The 14985-nt window shown below is 34.2% G+C and overlaps 1 protein-coding gene across 3 annotated transcripts in view; it reads right to left on the minus strand.

Annotated features, from left to right (window-relative positions):
- Nucleotides 1-14985, minus strand: part of KANSL1L (KAT8 regulatory NSL complex subunit 1 like) — a 149527-nt gene that overhangs the window by 20082 nt on the left and 114460 nt on the right. For all 3 annotated transcript variants that reach the window (XM_021703298.2, XM_044913730.1, XM_021703297.2), the window contains exon 7: nucleotides 2884-3046. In XM_021703298.2, the coding sequence (XP_021558973.1) occupies nucleotides 2884-3046 (163 nt within the window). The remainder of the gene's footprint in view (nucleotides 1-2883; nucleotides 3047-14985) is intronic.

The raw sequence follows: 14985 nt of genomic DNA on the forward strand, positions 1-14985 counted from the left end.
ATCAGAAGTGGCAAAGTACTCTCTCCAAGCATACAGACAGCAGTATTTTGGAAATTACTGATTATATGCACTAAATAAACAAAAACTCTAATGATGAATAAGTTCATAAACCAAAATAATAGATAAGATGATCAAAATTGTAAGTATTAGTAAGTACTATTCCCAGATAAAACAAATGTATCCAAAGGTCTTGAATAAAACATACAGCCAAACCTAGCTGACTTATTCATTCCACCCCACCCCCACAAACTTTACATTTGAAATAATGAGGTTTCTGAAAGATATGTTTTAATTACTTGAGGGAAAACCATTATAATTCAGATGCTACCTTTGATGAAAACACCAAGTTTCACATTCCCTTAGTTTACTAGTATTATGAATCACAAAATATACTTTTACAAAGATTAAAACACATTTACAGACTAGCTCTCTTCCTTTAAATAGAGACTGAGATGTCAATTCACTATATTTATATTCTATATTCTCACAACCAAAAGAGGAGCTAAATAATAAAGTAGATGTGCTTCACATTTATTAAAGTTTTTTCCTCAATCAAGAATGCAAAAACAAAACTATCTTCAAAAGTATTTAATAGAGACACCTAAACTTCTTCCTAAGAAACAAAGAAATATTTTATAAAGTAGTTGATGTATTGAAAGTTTTGCTACTGAAAAAAAAACTAATTATGAACACATAAATCAGAACAGACCCAGAACGGGTCTGGATTTTAAACAAAGAAGTATCTCTCCCTCAAATGATATATTTTAGTAACAGATCCATACTCAAGTGTGGAAAAATACACTTAAAAAAAAAAAAAGTTCATGAGTTTCAACACGGAGTCTATCCCAAAGGGACAGAACAGAGGTAGGAAAGATTAGTCCTAACATTATATACTATGATCATACAAAAACTATAAAATGAAACTAAGATTACAAATTAAATATGTTATTTAAGCATTTCAGGAATCCAGTATTTTCCAATTGCCAAAACTTTTATAAGTTTATTTCTCCAAAGAAATATCACTTACTTTTATAAAGAAAATATCACCTATTCTACCACTGTTCCTCATGAGTTGTGAGAAAACATGACGTAACTAGGGAAGGCCCTTGTTCCACCCATATACCTTCCTTAGTACCCACACCTTTGGGCTTTTATAAGAATATTTCATAACACTTTAATACACTTATTAGTTTACATTTCAGTTGTCTTAAACTAGAATGCAAGTACTTTGAGGGATTTATTTGTATTTATACTTTTAGTACCTAGTAAATAGTAGGTATTCAGATTTTTATTAAATGAATGCAAGAAGAAATGAATAACCTAATTAATAGGTGGGGAAGTTAATCTTAACTTACTGGAAGGGACATAAGAGGACTGAATGAAGGATAATTAATGCCAGCTCTCAGGGTTATATCAGAGAAACAAATGTAGCAGGAGAAAACAGAAAGGCAGTGAAGAGTAAAGGTTAGGAGTGTGGCTCTGGAGTATGACTACCTCATATCAAATCCTGCCTCCATCATTTACTAGCTGTATGATCTTAGAATAGTAAGCTTCAGTTTTCTTGGATGTAAGATAAAGAGGAAAACTGGAAGAATTAAACAAGAAAATGTAATGTGCTTACAGGTATGCTAAGCCCAAATGTTAGCTGCATTACCATTGTTATATTTATTATTGTTTCTTTCTATTATTAAGCTTTCCTCAAAGATGGGAACATAGTTCCTGCCAGGAACTTAATTCTTTTTTTTTTTTTTTTTTTAAGATTTTGTTTATGTGACAGAGAGAGACAAAGCGAGAGAGGGAACACAAGCAGGGAGAGTGGGAGAGGGAGAAGCAGGTCTCCCATTGAGCAGGGAGCCCGATGAGGGGCTCGATCCCAGGACCCTGGGACCATGACCTGAGCCGAAGGCAGACGCTTAACGACTAAGCCACCCAGGCGCCCCCAGGAACTTAATTCTAAGTATGGTGTAGCTAAGAAACCACTCAAAAATTGGTAAGAAAACAAAGATTCAGGATTCAGGGCAGGAATAGGTACAGAAAATAGTGCTTTACAAAGAGGAGCAGTCCCTGGATGATAAAAACCAAAAGCTGAAAAGGAAACAAAAGCCCATTTGAGATGTCTTCCCTTAAAGAGAAGAACCTGAGATAACCAGTGTGAAGACTGTTTCCTTTTTTACCCTAATATTTACTTCAGTTCAATACAGAAACAACTGGAGGGGTGCCTGGCTGGCTCAGAGAGCATGCAACTCTTGATCTTGGGGTTTTGAGTTTGAGCCCCCCATTGGGCATAGAGATTACTAAAAACAAACAAAAAAAACCCCCCAAAACTTAAAAAAAAAAAAAGAACAGGAACGGTTCCAACAAAAACCAAGAACTAGAAAGTTAAAGGGATGTGGGCCTATTATACATGCCTCATTCACTCAGTTACAGATTACAGATTTTCTTGAAGTTCAAAAGTTGACTATACCTAAAGATGGGCAATTTCTTATCCCAAAGAAACTCAGTGCTGATTATAAGCAGAGGAATATTATATAGCAGAGAAAACTCCATGCAAAACAACATATTAGGAAAGAAAACCGACTTACTGAGAAACATTTCAATGGCATAGTCACTTTATCAATAAAATTCTAAATTTTAACACTGAAAAGATCAAAAGCTAGTTATTTCCCAATATAACTCAAAATGGTTTCCAAGGAATTTAAGAATCAACTTGCAAAAGTAGAATATTAACTCACAGGATTAACTCCTCTATGAAAACTGTTTAGTTCTAATATCCAGTGGCAAAATAATTGATAAAATTATTAGATTCCTTTTACCTATAGGATTAGACTTCACCACAGAATATATTCACAGTTTACTTAGAAATTTTTTTATAAGTAGGCTTACCTGATGGCAATGATAGGACAGAATGGAAAGAAGAGTCCAATTCTGATACATGTTCTCTTAATATCTGAGATTTTGAATTGTGTTCACAGCTACTCCAAGTTGAAGCTGATTGCAAGCAAGGCATTTGTGTAGTATTTAAAAACGTTTCTTTTGAAGGCAAAGTCTGCAAGGAAAAAAAAAAGACTTCATTTTTGCTTAAAAACTGAATCAGAGGATGTAACAGTTATAGAGTACAGTATCTGAATGGTACTAGAAAGTCCTGGCTTAATAAATCACCTTGGAGAAAAAGCTTGAAAATGACAGAGGGTTTATGAGAGAAGTTATTAAAGGCCATAAATGTGATGAGATTTTACTAATCCCTTTTCAGTTTTTCAAAAGGAAGAGCAACGTCTGTGAAAATGGGTCTTTCCCTCACCTTATGAAATCACAATAAAGAGAAATGAGTTTGAGGAATGTTGGGTTAAAAGAGAATAGCTACATCCCATAATGGTGAGAACTGTAAGAGCAGGTGCTATGTGAAGATTAAGAATTGTGCATACTGTTTTCCTCCTTGCAATCTGTTACAGTCAGTGAATGAAATTTGAATCTCTGCCTTAAATTCCAATGTCAGACAATATCTACACTGGAATTACTGTGAAGTACTATGAGCATTGTACATGTTTACACTAAGTAAGATTTAACTTAATACATTAAAAAAGGTATGTATAAAACACACACTATATATGTTACATGAGTTTGTGTTTCTGAAAATAAAGTTAAAAGAGTTGAGTCCAGGAATCTTAAGAAAACCATGTTGCTAAATCAAAAAAAAGTTATGTTACTACATTAAGAAATACATATACTGTTTAAAAACTGGATTTTAAATTATTTTTTCTGGTTATAAAATTAGTATACAAAGAAAAGATCTATACAATAGATAAAATACTTTAAAAATTAATAGAGCTCATTTGTACTCCTTCCCTCCCCCCTAACCTCTACCTCCTATAACAACATTTGGACTCATTTTCTTTTTTAATGTAACTGATATTTAAAATGCTTATAACAACTGAGATCTTTAGATGCTATTTTTAAATGCTTTTATTTTATAAACTCACATCAGGTTTTGTCAACTGTCTTGAGTTTGAGTTTCCCAGCTAACCTTGGCATTTTCTGTGTTTCCACAGCACCTTAGGCATTATCTATCTATAACATAGCATTCACCTAGATATCCTCTGGACTACTATTAGTTCCCTGAAGGCTGGGACTAGAATTTGCTCAATCCTGTATTCCCAGAACCAGACACAGTCTCTGACGTATGGTTGAAACCTGAATGCTAACTGAATTTTATCTTATTTGCTTTAATAAAAATTTAAGTGAATACAAATTCTCAAATGCATGTATGCCTGAGACTATTTCATTGGGGAAAAAATAGTTCCTGTTAACATATGCTAAAATTTATCATGTAGTGACTTTTGTTTACATTCCATTAGCCAAGCCCTAGGTCAGACAGTTATACCTAGCTGCAAGGAGGGTTAGGAAATGCAGTCATTCTGAGAGGTCAAGTAAACTGCTGAGTTTTTATAAAAAGATATCACATGTTTATACATGATTATAATAGTGTGAGTCATTTCCAAGATTTATTCTAATGATGTTTTATGTATATACTTATGAGAACAGTTGCTGTTTCTTACCTTTACAAGACACACTGGTTCTCTGGACTCACTCTAGAATTATTTGCCCTTTTATGATATACTTCAGAAAGGTATAAAAAATATTTAAAATTACAAAGAAAAAAATGTGCTAACCTCCCTTTTCCATATATGGATAGAGCATTATGAATAAAAGGTGATAAAATCTGAATATTTACCATATAATTAGTTTTCTCTTGCAATTTTTCCAAATCCAGGAAACCCATTAGCCAATTTGAAACTATCCTAAATAATTATGGAGACAAGTGAGGGGCATCTAGGAAAGGCCTTTTTGTTCCCTGCAGAGAAAGTGAAGCCCAGGAGGCTGAAAAGGAATGGATGGAAAAATAAGAGAAAGACCAGGAGATTCTTGCCAATAAAAATCCGTATGTCTAGAGGGTGTGATCAACAGTACCATATGCTGCATAAGATTCAAGCAAAATAAAGCTAAAAAGTATCCACTAAACTTTTTAGCTCTAATAATGAAACATTCCATATATACAAAAGCATATAATTTATAGGGAAGGCATAAAATTTTAAAAAGACAACTATACTTACCATCCTATTTCAAGAAACAGAACAATACCGATACCTTTATGCTTTCCCCTCCTACCCTGGCCACATGAGCCTGTGGCAGAAATTGCTACTTTCCTCCCAGTACCTGTGCTCTCTTTCTCTTTCTCTCTGTTCTAGAACTCCTGATTTTCAGCTAGGCACATTTCTCAAGCCTCCTTGGATCTAAAAATTACTATACAATGGATACGGTCTAGCCAGATGACCATGAAGGGAAGTTTTCATGTGCAACTTCCTTTTTAAGGTCACTTACTCCTCCATTCTTCCACATTACACTTGATATGTAGCTGTGGTGATGAGCCATCATAACCATGTGGATGAGGAGCTCCAAAAAAGAGGAGCCTGGCTCCTAGATAACCATGTAGAACATAACTGTCATGCCTCGGATATTTTCAACCTGTTATAAGACAAATAAACTTGTATCCTGTTTATGTCACTATGTGGGTTTTCTGTCAAATGCAGCTGAACCTGTATCTTAACTAACACAATGTGCCTCCTTAATCACATATTTTCTCTCATACCTCCAGGAGTAACTGCTATCCTGAATTTTAATTTTATCATTTCCTTGATTTCCTTTATAGTTTTTCCACATGAATACATGTAATTCTATGTAACGTTTTAAATCTGTATGCTTTAAAATGTATATAGACAGAATACTGTTAAATGTATTTGCCTGCTGTATTACCCAACATTATGTACATGCAATTCATCATCCTCCTGTTTATAAATATCTGGAATGTTTCTTGCTTTTTAGTATTATGAACAATGCTAGTATGAATATCTTGTCTCCTGGTACATGGGTGTAAGAATTTCTCTGGAGTATACTGCTAGAAATGGAATTGCTAGGTTAAAGAAACGCATGATTGCACACATTCAACTTCACTAGATGATATACTGTATTACAAAGTACTTGTAACTAAATTTATACTCCAATAAAGCCGACCTTGGCTCTCACTGCTTTAGATTCATGCCAACATGCATATTGTCAGATTTTATTTTTGCAAATCTCAGAGCATACAAATATTAGCTCATGGTTGAAACTTGCATTGTTCTGCTTACTATTTAAGTTGACCACCTCTTCATACCTAAAATTGGCCATTCACTTTTCCTTCTTTTGGGAAATACATATTCCGATGATTTTTCTCTTGGAATGTCTTTTTCTTACTGATTTTTAAAGTTTTCTTTACACACTCTAGAAAATTACAAATCCTCTGAGGTCTCTTTTCACTTTCTTTGCAATGTCTTTTGATCAAGAGATGTTAACTTAAATGTTTCCTTTACATATAGTTTGCATTTTGTATCTTTATGAGAAAGTCTTTCCCTATCCTGAAGTCAAAAGATGTTCTTCCACCTTTTTTTTTTTTTCCCTAAAGTTTTAAGGTTTTGCCTTTGGTACTTAGGTCTTTACCCGAAATTGATTTTTTTGGTGCATGACATGAATCCAATCTCAATCTAATTTTTTTTCTTACATGGATCATCAACTCACCAAACACCTTTCATTGAACATCCTCTTCCAGTTGATCTACAATGCTGCCACATTCCATATACGTATGGGACTATTCCAGGAACCTCTAATGTACCATTTGTGTCTATGCTAATAACCAATGTCTTAATTACTACATTATTTACAACTCGATATATGACATTCCAAGTTTCTCTACCTTGTTCCTCGGGGGTGTCTTGGCTATTACTGGCTTTTACTCTTCTGCATAAATTTTAGAAACAGCTTAATTTCCATCAAAAACCTGTAGAGCTTTTCTACACTGAAGTTTGTAAATCAATTGGGAGATTTTTGATTTTGATATCATAACTAAAGGTCACCCAATCCATGAATATAACATATCTCTTCATTTATTTAGATCCTCTTTAATTTCTTTCAACAAAACTTTGTAATTTTCTTCTCTAAAAGTCTTCACATATTTTGTTAGTTGTATTTTTTTGGTACTTTAATATTTATTTTTTTCAATTGTAAAATGAATTTAAAAATAAAATCGACTTTTATATTTTGAACATACCCCACAACTTTACTAAACTTTCTTACTCTAATAATATATTTGTAGTTTCTTTTAGTTTTCTATTATCCAAACATATTATCTACAAATAGTGACAGTTTAGCTTCTTTCACTCAATCCTAAAATTTTATTTTATTTTATCATTATTTACGGGGTTCCAACCATGCTAGATGGGCTCGCCAGTTTAGTAATGATTAGAAATGACCAAAGAAGATATTGTTTTGGTCCATATTATAAAGGAAATGCTTTTAATTTCTAAGAATTAAGAATGATATGGATTAAGAATAATTATAGATTTTTTTAGGAGGGGGTCATACTCTTTATCAGAATATATTCATAGGCCGCCAAAAGTATTTTTTAAATATATTAATGTAGAATTTAATCATATACTTTTTGTGAACCCACTGAAATTACACGATTTTCCTTTTTAAGTTTAATAATGTGGTGAATTAATTATATATATATATATTTTAAAGATTTTATTTATTTATTTGAGAGAGAGAATGAGAGAGAGAGAGCACATGAGAGGGAGGAGGGTCAGAGGGAGAAGCAGACCCCCTGCTGAGCAGGGAGCCCGATGCGGGACTCGATCCAGGGACTCCAGGATCATGACCTGCACCAAAGGCAGTCGCTCAACCAACTGAGCCACCTAGGCGCCTGGTGAATTAATTATATTAACAAAGTTTTAAATGTCAAACCAACCTTGGATTCTTCTTGAAGAATCTTGCTGGGATTTATCAATTTCTTTTCAAAGAACCAGCAACTGGATTTGTTTACTTTCTACACTGTATATAAAATTTAATTGTATATGTATGTTTGTTTTATATTTCATTGATTCGTATCTTGATTTCTTTGGGATTAATCAGATTTATACATTCTTTTACTTTTTAGTGGTTTCCCTAGAGATTATAATGTACATTTTTAACTTGTTTGCTTTTAGAGAATACAGATTATTCCTTTTACCATTTCCTGAAAACAGTGAGACATTAGAACACTTTAACTCCATTTACTCTCCTCTTTCTGTGTTATTGTTGTTGCCACTTTAATTCTACATATATTCAAAACACTACAATATATTACTATTAGTATTACTTTTTTTTTAAAAGATTTTATTTATTTATTTGAGACAGAGAGAATGAGAGAGACAGAGAGCATATGAGGGGGGGAGGGTCAGAGGGAGAAGCAGGCTCCCTGCCGAGCAGGGAGCCCGACGCGGGACTCGATCCTGGGACTCGAGGATCATGACCTGAGCCAAAGGCAGTCGCTTAACCAACTGAGCCACCCAGGTGCCCCTACTATTAGTATTACTGTCAAAATTTATATTACCCATATACTTATCCTTTCTGTTTTTTTTTTTTAGCTCCTTCCTATAATTCTGTTTCCAGCTGAGATCATGTTTCTTCTTCCTTTGCTATTATTATACTGTAGATTTGCTGTCAAAATCTCTCCACTTTTATTTATCTGAAACTTCTGTATATTATCATTTTTAAAGGATTTTTTTGTGACTACAGAATTCTAGGTTGGTTTTTTTTTTTCCATTTTTTCTTTCAGCATTTTAAGGATACCTTCATTTTCACCTGGCTTCCACTGTTTCTGGTTAGTAGTTAAGTTTTATTGTTGCCCTGATTTAAAAGTAATATGTCTTTTTTACCCTGACTTCTTTTAAAATTTTCTCTATGTTTTCCATTTTGGCAGGCTTGCCATAATATGCCTTTATGTTATTTCTAAATATTTGTTCTTTTTGAGGTTCACAGAACTTCTGGAATCTACAGGTTAAAGTCTCTTTTTAGTTTGAGAAACACTCTATTATTGTTTGTTCAAATGGTACTTCCGCCCTATTCTCTCTCTTCTCTCTCCTAGACTCCAAGGACATATATGGTTAGATTTTTTTCACTGTCGCACACTTCTGTTGTGGTTTTTGTATTTTTAAAATTCTTTCTAATCCCTATGCTTCCACTTGGTATTTTATATTAATAAGTCTTTTAGTTTATTAATCCTGACTTCTGCTCTTATTTGTAATCTAATTTGTAGTTAAATTCATCTGGTAAGGTATTAATTTCACATGTTGTATTTTTCAGTTTGAAATGGTCATAGGAGTGTCTTTTTAAAAAGTAGACTCCAATTATCTGGTGAAACAATCTGTTTATTTTTTCTACTTGTTCTCTATTTTTTTAAACATATTAATCACAGTCATTTTAAAATTCTTAGCAGCTAAATCCAATATGAGAATCACTTGACAGTATGATGCTATTGTCTGTCTTTCCTCTTGAAGACTAGCCATGTGGTCCCCATCTTTTGCAATGCCTAGTAATTTTTTTAAAGATTTATTTATTTATTTGAGAGAGAGGGAGGAAGAGAGAGAGAGAGCAAGAGTAGGAAGGGTAGAGGGAGAGAGAATCTCAAGCAGACTCCACGTGGGGTGCAGTGTCCAACGCAGGGCTCGATCTCACAACCCTGAGATCACGACCTGACCAAAACCAAGAACCGGACGCCCAACCAACTACACCACCCAGGCTCTCCGCAATGTCTAGTAATCCTTAACTGAATGACAAATGGTTTTTTTTTTTAAATCAAAATTCTCCATATGATGTAATCTTCCTTTAGAGAGAGTTCTCTCTTCCTATTGCTAAGTAGATACAGTGCAGATTTCTCCCTTTTAATCTAACGTGAGTGTTCCTCAATTAAGTCCAGGTTGCAGCCCTGGTATGGTTAGTGTATCTGATTTGCTCTTGGCCCTTCAAGGTTTTCAAGTGTTTGATGTATTTTATAAAATTCCTCCTGATTATCCAGACCTTAAGATAAAAAGTCTTCAGGGTATACTGAACATCACCCTGCTTTTAAGGGGCTTTTCCATTTATGTTTTTAAGTCTCCTGCTCTGTGCAGCCCCAGTATTCAGCAAATGTTGAGAAGAACAATGGTCAAAATGTTCTGAAGTGAAAACTAGCCATGTGATTCAGGTCTCCCAAAATGCCACCAAGAGCATCCCCAATAGCTATCATCTACTAGCATGTGCACCAAATTTGAAAATTCCTGCCAAAGCTCTAGGGTAAAAGTGGTTGCACAGCCAGCTCTCCTGGGTGTTTCCTTCTCTGAAGACATATATATATTAGATCTTCTCCTTTAACCTCTATATTTATTAATCTCTTTTCACATTTTCCAATTCTTATTTCTCTACATCTATTTCATTCATATCTATTCCCCAACACACAATTCTCTCTTCATAGTTGTATCTATCCAATCATATTACTAATTAATTTTTTAAAATATTTTCTTTTCCTTTTTTTTTTTTCAAGTAATCTCTACACCCAGTGTGGGGCTTGAACCCATGATTCCAAGATCAAGAGTCAAATGCTCTTCTGACTGAGCCAGCCAGGCACCCCCCTAATTTATTTTTCGTAAACACTTTGAACTTACCTGGGTGCCTGGGTGGCTCAGTCAGTTAAGCGTCTGCCTTTGGCTCAGGTCATGATCCTGGAGTCCCAGGATCGAGTCCTGCATCGGGCTTTTGCTCAGCGGGGAGTCTGCTTCTCCCTCTGACCCTACCCCCTTCCCGTGCTTTCTCTCTCTCACACTCTCTCTCTCAAATAAATGAATACAATCTTAAAAAAAAAAAAAAAGGCATATTGAACTTACTTGATTTTACATTCGGTAGATGATAATGGTAACACTGGAAGTTTGCCAGCCTGGAACATGAGCTTACCTATTTTAAAACCTAGTTTTTGTCTTTTTAAATAAGTCACATATGAAGTATGACATCACACTTTAAAGATATAAAAGGCCTAATCTGTTATTATAAATTCTATGCAGACACTCTTTTTTCCATATTTAGTCAGAGCCTAAGGCAGACAAAGGCAAGCTCTTTGAATCTCTGTGTAGCAGGTTTGAGTTCTAGTTCACCCATTAACAAAGTGAGTAGCATTTGAAGGCCCTTGGCTTTATGCAGGATTTCTAATTTGCCTCCTCATATCTCCCGGTTCTAGACTTCAGCTCCAGTCTATCTGAAGACTATTAAGCAAAAATGTCTCTCTCTCTCTTTCCCTTCCTCCCTCTCCCGTCCTTCCTTCCTTTTCAATTCTGAGGATTTCCATTTTTCTAGTCAGATTAACCATGCATTGTATAAAATATTTTTTTACATTTTACATTCTAATATTTTGTATCTGGAGGCTTTCCTAAGAACTATTCCACCACATTGCTGGGATCAGAAGTTCTGCATTAGATCTGGCAACTAAAAGGTGACTCTGACCTTTAAAAAAATATTTCAATAAAATGCTTTTGCTGGTCACCATACTATAGTAGGGTGAAGAATGAAATAAGAAACCAGAGACACTGCAGTCCTTCTCAAGGAACCCAACATTTGAAAGAGATAAATACAAACACTTCCAAACTTATTGTGGAGGAAAGAGATTAAACAATAGCTAAATGAGATATGCTATTTTAAAAAAAATCAATTTTGGAAGGAAAAAAGGCATCTCCATTTCTGGCCATGAAGTAGTACAGCTATGCTACTTATATCAAACAACTGTTTTCAGAATTTGGACAAGAGGCAGCATATGACTGTTATCTCTAAGAGAAGAAAACAAATGAGGTGATCCTATAAATCTAACAGCTTTTGCATGGAGATATGTTCCTAAGATTTTGGCACAAGGAGGGGGGTCCAAATAGTATGACAGTCTATCTGATTTGAAGAGACAGATATTGAAATCTAGGGAGAGAATGGTAGCTACAATTTATAGAAAAGAGTGCCCTAAGAAGGGAAGCTATACAGAGAAAGGGCTCCAGAAATCCATATGGGGTGCTTTTTAATCATTTGTCAAATAATAATCTACACATGCATGGAATGAAGCAAAAAGGCCAGTCTAAGAACAATTAATTTGGGGGTGGCAGAGGAAGCAGGAAAAAAGAACAAACAAACAACACATGAGAGAAATAAACAGCAAAATGTTGGATTTAAATCTAACTATAATTACATTAAATGTAAATGTTCTAAATACTCTGATCAAAAAGCAGAAACTTTCAGATTGGATAAAAAAGACCTAAACATATACTGTCTACAAGAAAACCACTTTAAATATAAATTCATATATAAGTTACAAGTAAAAGTATGGAAGCAGATATACCACCCAAGCACTAATCCCTAAATTAGTATCAGTGAAAGTAGATTTCAGGAATATGGACAAATACATAGGAATAAAAAGGTCAAATCATAAAGACATAAAAATAAAACTAAACATCTATGCAGGTACTAACCAAACTTCAAAATATATGAAGCAGAAGTGGAAATAACTAAAAAGAGAAATAGACAAATCCACATTTATAACAGGAAGAAAATCAGTAAGGATATAGAAGACTTGAATGGCATTATCAACTAAATAAACCTAATAAATGTTTATAGAAAACCCCATAAATAAAACAGAATATACACTCTTTTCAAGTATGTCTGTAATAGTCACCAAGACAGACTGTATGACGAGCCATAAAACAAATCTCAATAAATTTAAAAGGACCGAAATCATACACAGTATGTTTTGTAATCACAATGGGATTAAATAAAAAATCAGTAACCGGAAGATATTTGGAAAACCCTGAAATATTTGAAAATTAAACACAATTCAAAATAATCCAGGGTCAAAGAGGAAATCATATGAGAAATTAGAAAATATTTTTAATTAAAACATATCAAAAGTTGTAGGATGTTAAAGCAGTGTCCAAAAGGAAAATTATAGCTCTCTACGATTATATTAGAAAAGAAGACTGAAAATCTATGTTTTTAAGCTTCTACCTTAATAGAAGTTAGAAAAAGAGATGGAGGCAAATTAAACCCAAAGTAAGCATCATTTACATATGATACCAACATACCCAGTAGAAGAGCTAACATTAGAAGGACTGATAATATTGTGTTGAATATGGAACAATTTGAACTCTGGTTCATTGGTAACATGAAATGATACCATCTAAAAACAATGGCACAAAAAATTGTATATTTATAGCAGCTTTACTCATAATAGCCAAAACCCAGAAACAACCTAAATGTCCAAGAGCTGATGAATGTATTAAAAATTGTGATATGGTCACAACTATGATATCATACAATGTAATACTATTCTGTTTTATATTCCATTTTTTTAAAGTAGGCTCCACACCCAGCATGTAGCCCAATGTGGGGCCTGAACTCACGATCCTAAGATCAAGTCCTATGCTGAACTCAAGAGTCGGACACTAACTGAGCCACAACAGGTGTTCCTATATCCCCTTTTAATCCTCATTCTCCACTACTATTTCCTTTCACCTCTATTCTAATGTATTTGGATCTCTGTGTGTGTGTGCATTATTGTGGAACACACTGTAATTTTAAGTTTACGTAAATGGTTTTATCATAGAGATCTTATTTGGAATCCATTTGTCTGCATTTGTGCCAACCCATATACTACATTATTGTAAATCAGTTTCTGGTAGTCCTACCAGCTGTCCATCCTCCCATCATTTTTTTAAAAGTATACTTAGCTATTTATGGATATATATTTTTAAATAAGTTAATGTGTTTCAAAAAATCCAGCAAAAATTTTTATCACAATTACCATTAATTCAGGAAGCATGAATGTCTCCCACTTATTAAGATATTACTTTACACCCTGTAATAAGAACTTTAAGCTTATTTCTATAGCAATTTTATATATTCTTTGTTAATTATGAGGTATTTGACAGTCCACCTTTGGAGATATATCTTGTTTTTATTATATTTTTAATTGGTTATTACTTATGTGGAGAAATTATATTTGTTCTTTTTTTTTTTTTAAAGATTTTATTTATTTATTTGAGAGACAGAGAATGAGAGACAGAGAGCATGAGAGGGAGGAGGGTCAGAGGGAGAAGCAGACCCCCTGCCGAGCAGGGAGCCCGATGCGGGACTCGATCCCGGGACTCCAGGATCATGACCTGAGCCGAAGGCAGTCACTTAACCAACTGAGCCACCCAGGCGCCCATATTTGTTCTAATAATCTGTTGATTCTGCTGGATTTCCTATGTAATCATTTCATTTGAAAAAAAAAAAAGGCAATTTTATCTCATCCCTAGGTTCAAAATAATCTTCCTTCAGAACTTTGTGGAGATATTGTTACACTGTCTTCTGGCATCTAGAGTCACTGATGAGAATTTCAATGACAGTTCCATTCTTATCCATTACAGGTCATGTGTTGTTTTTGTGGTTAGTTTTGTTTTCCTTTCAAAAGCCTTAAGATTGGGGTGCCTGGGTAGCTCAGTCGTTAAGCGTCTGCCTTCAGCTCAGGTCATGATCCCAGGGTCCTGGGATGGAGCCCCTCATCTGGCTCCCTGGCTCAGTGGGAAGCCTGCTTCTCCCTCTCCCACTCTTCCTGCTTGTGTTCCCTCTCTCGCTGTGTCTTTCTGTCAAATAAATAAAATCTTAAAAAAAAAAAAAAAAGCCTTAAGATCTTACAACCAATATCTTCAAAAATTTCATTAAAATGTGATTAGGTGTAGGCTACTTAACACTTAATGCTCAAATTGAAAGCACCATGTTGTTTTTTAACTATGGGAACTCTTCACATTTTTAAAGGAAATTTTTGGTTCTATTATTGCTCCTTTTTATAACACGCTATTCTTGACATTATATTCTGTTCTCTGAATTATCTATTTCCACCCAGGTTAGCTACTTCTTTGGCCTTTCTTTCTTGTTGCTGGTTTTTCCTCCTATGTTTAACTACTTGGATACACTGCAATGCTTCACCTTTAGATCTTTGTATGGTGTACTTCCTCTTCATGTCAATCAAGTCTCTATTCAAATGCCAATTATTTTGAAAAGTCTTTGTGAAACTATCTAATCTAAAAGAGACTA

Source organism: Neomonachus schauinslandi, chromosome 3, assembly GCF_002201575.2.
Source record: "Neomonachus schauinslandi chromosome 3, ASM220157v2, whole genome shotgun sequence".
NCBI classification, from domain to species: Eukaryota; Metazoa; Chordata; class Mammalia; order Carnivora; family Phocidae; genus Neomonachus; species Neomonachus schauinslandi.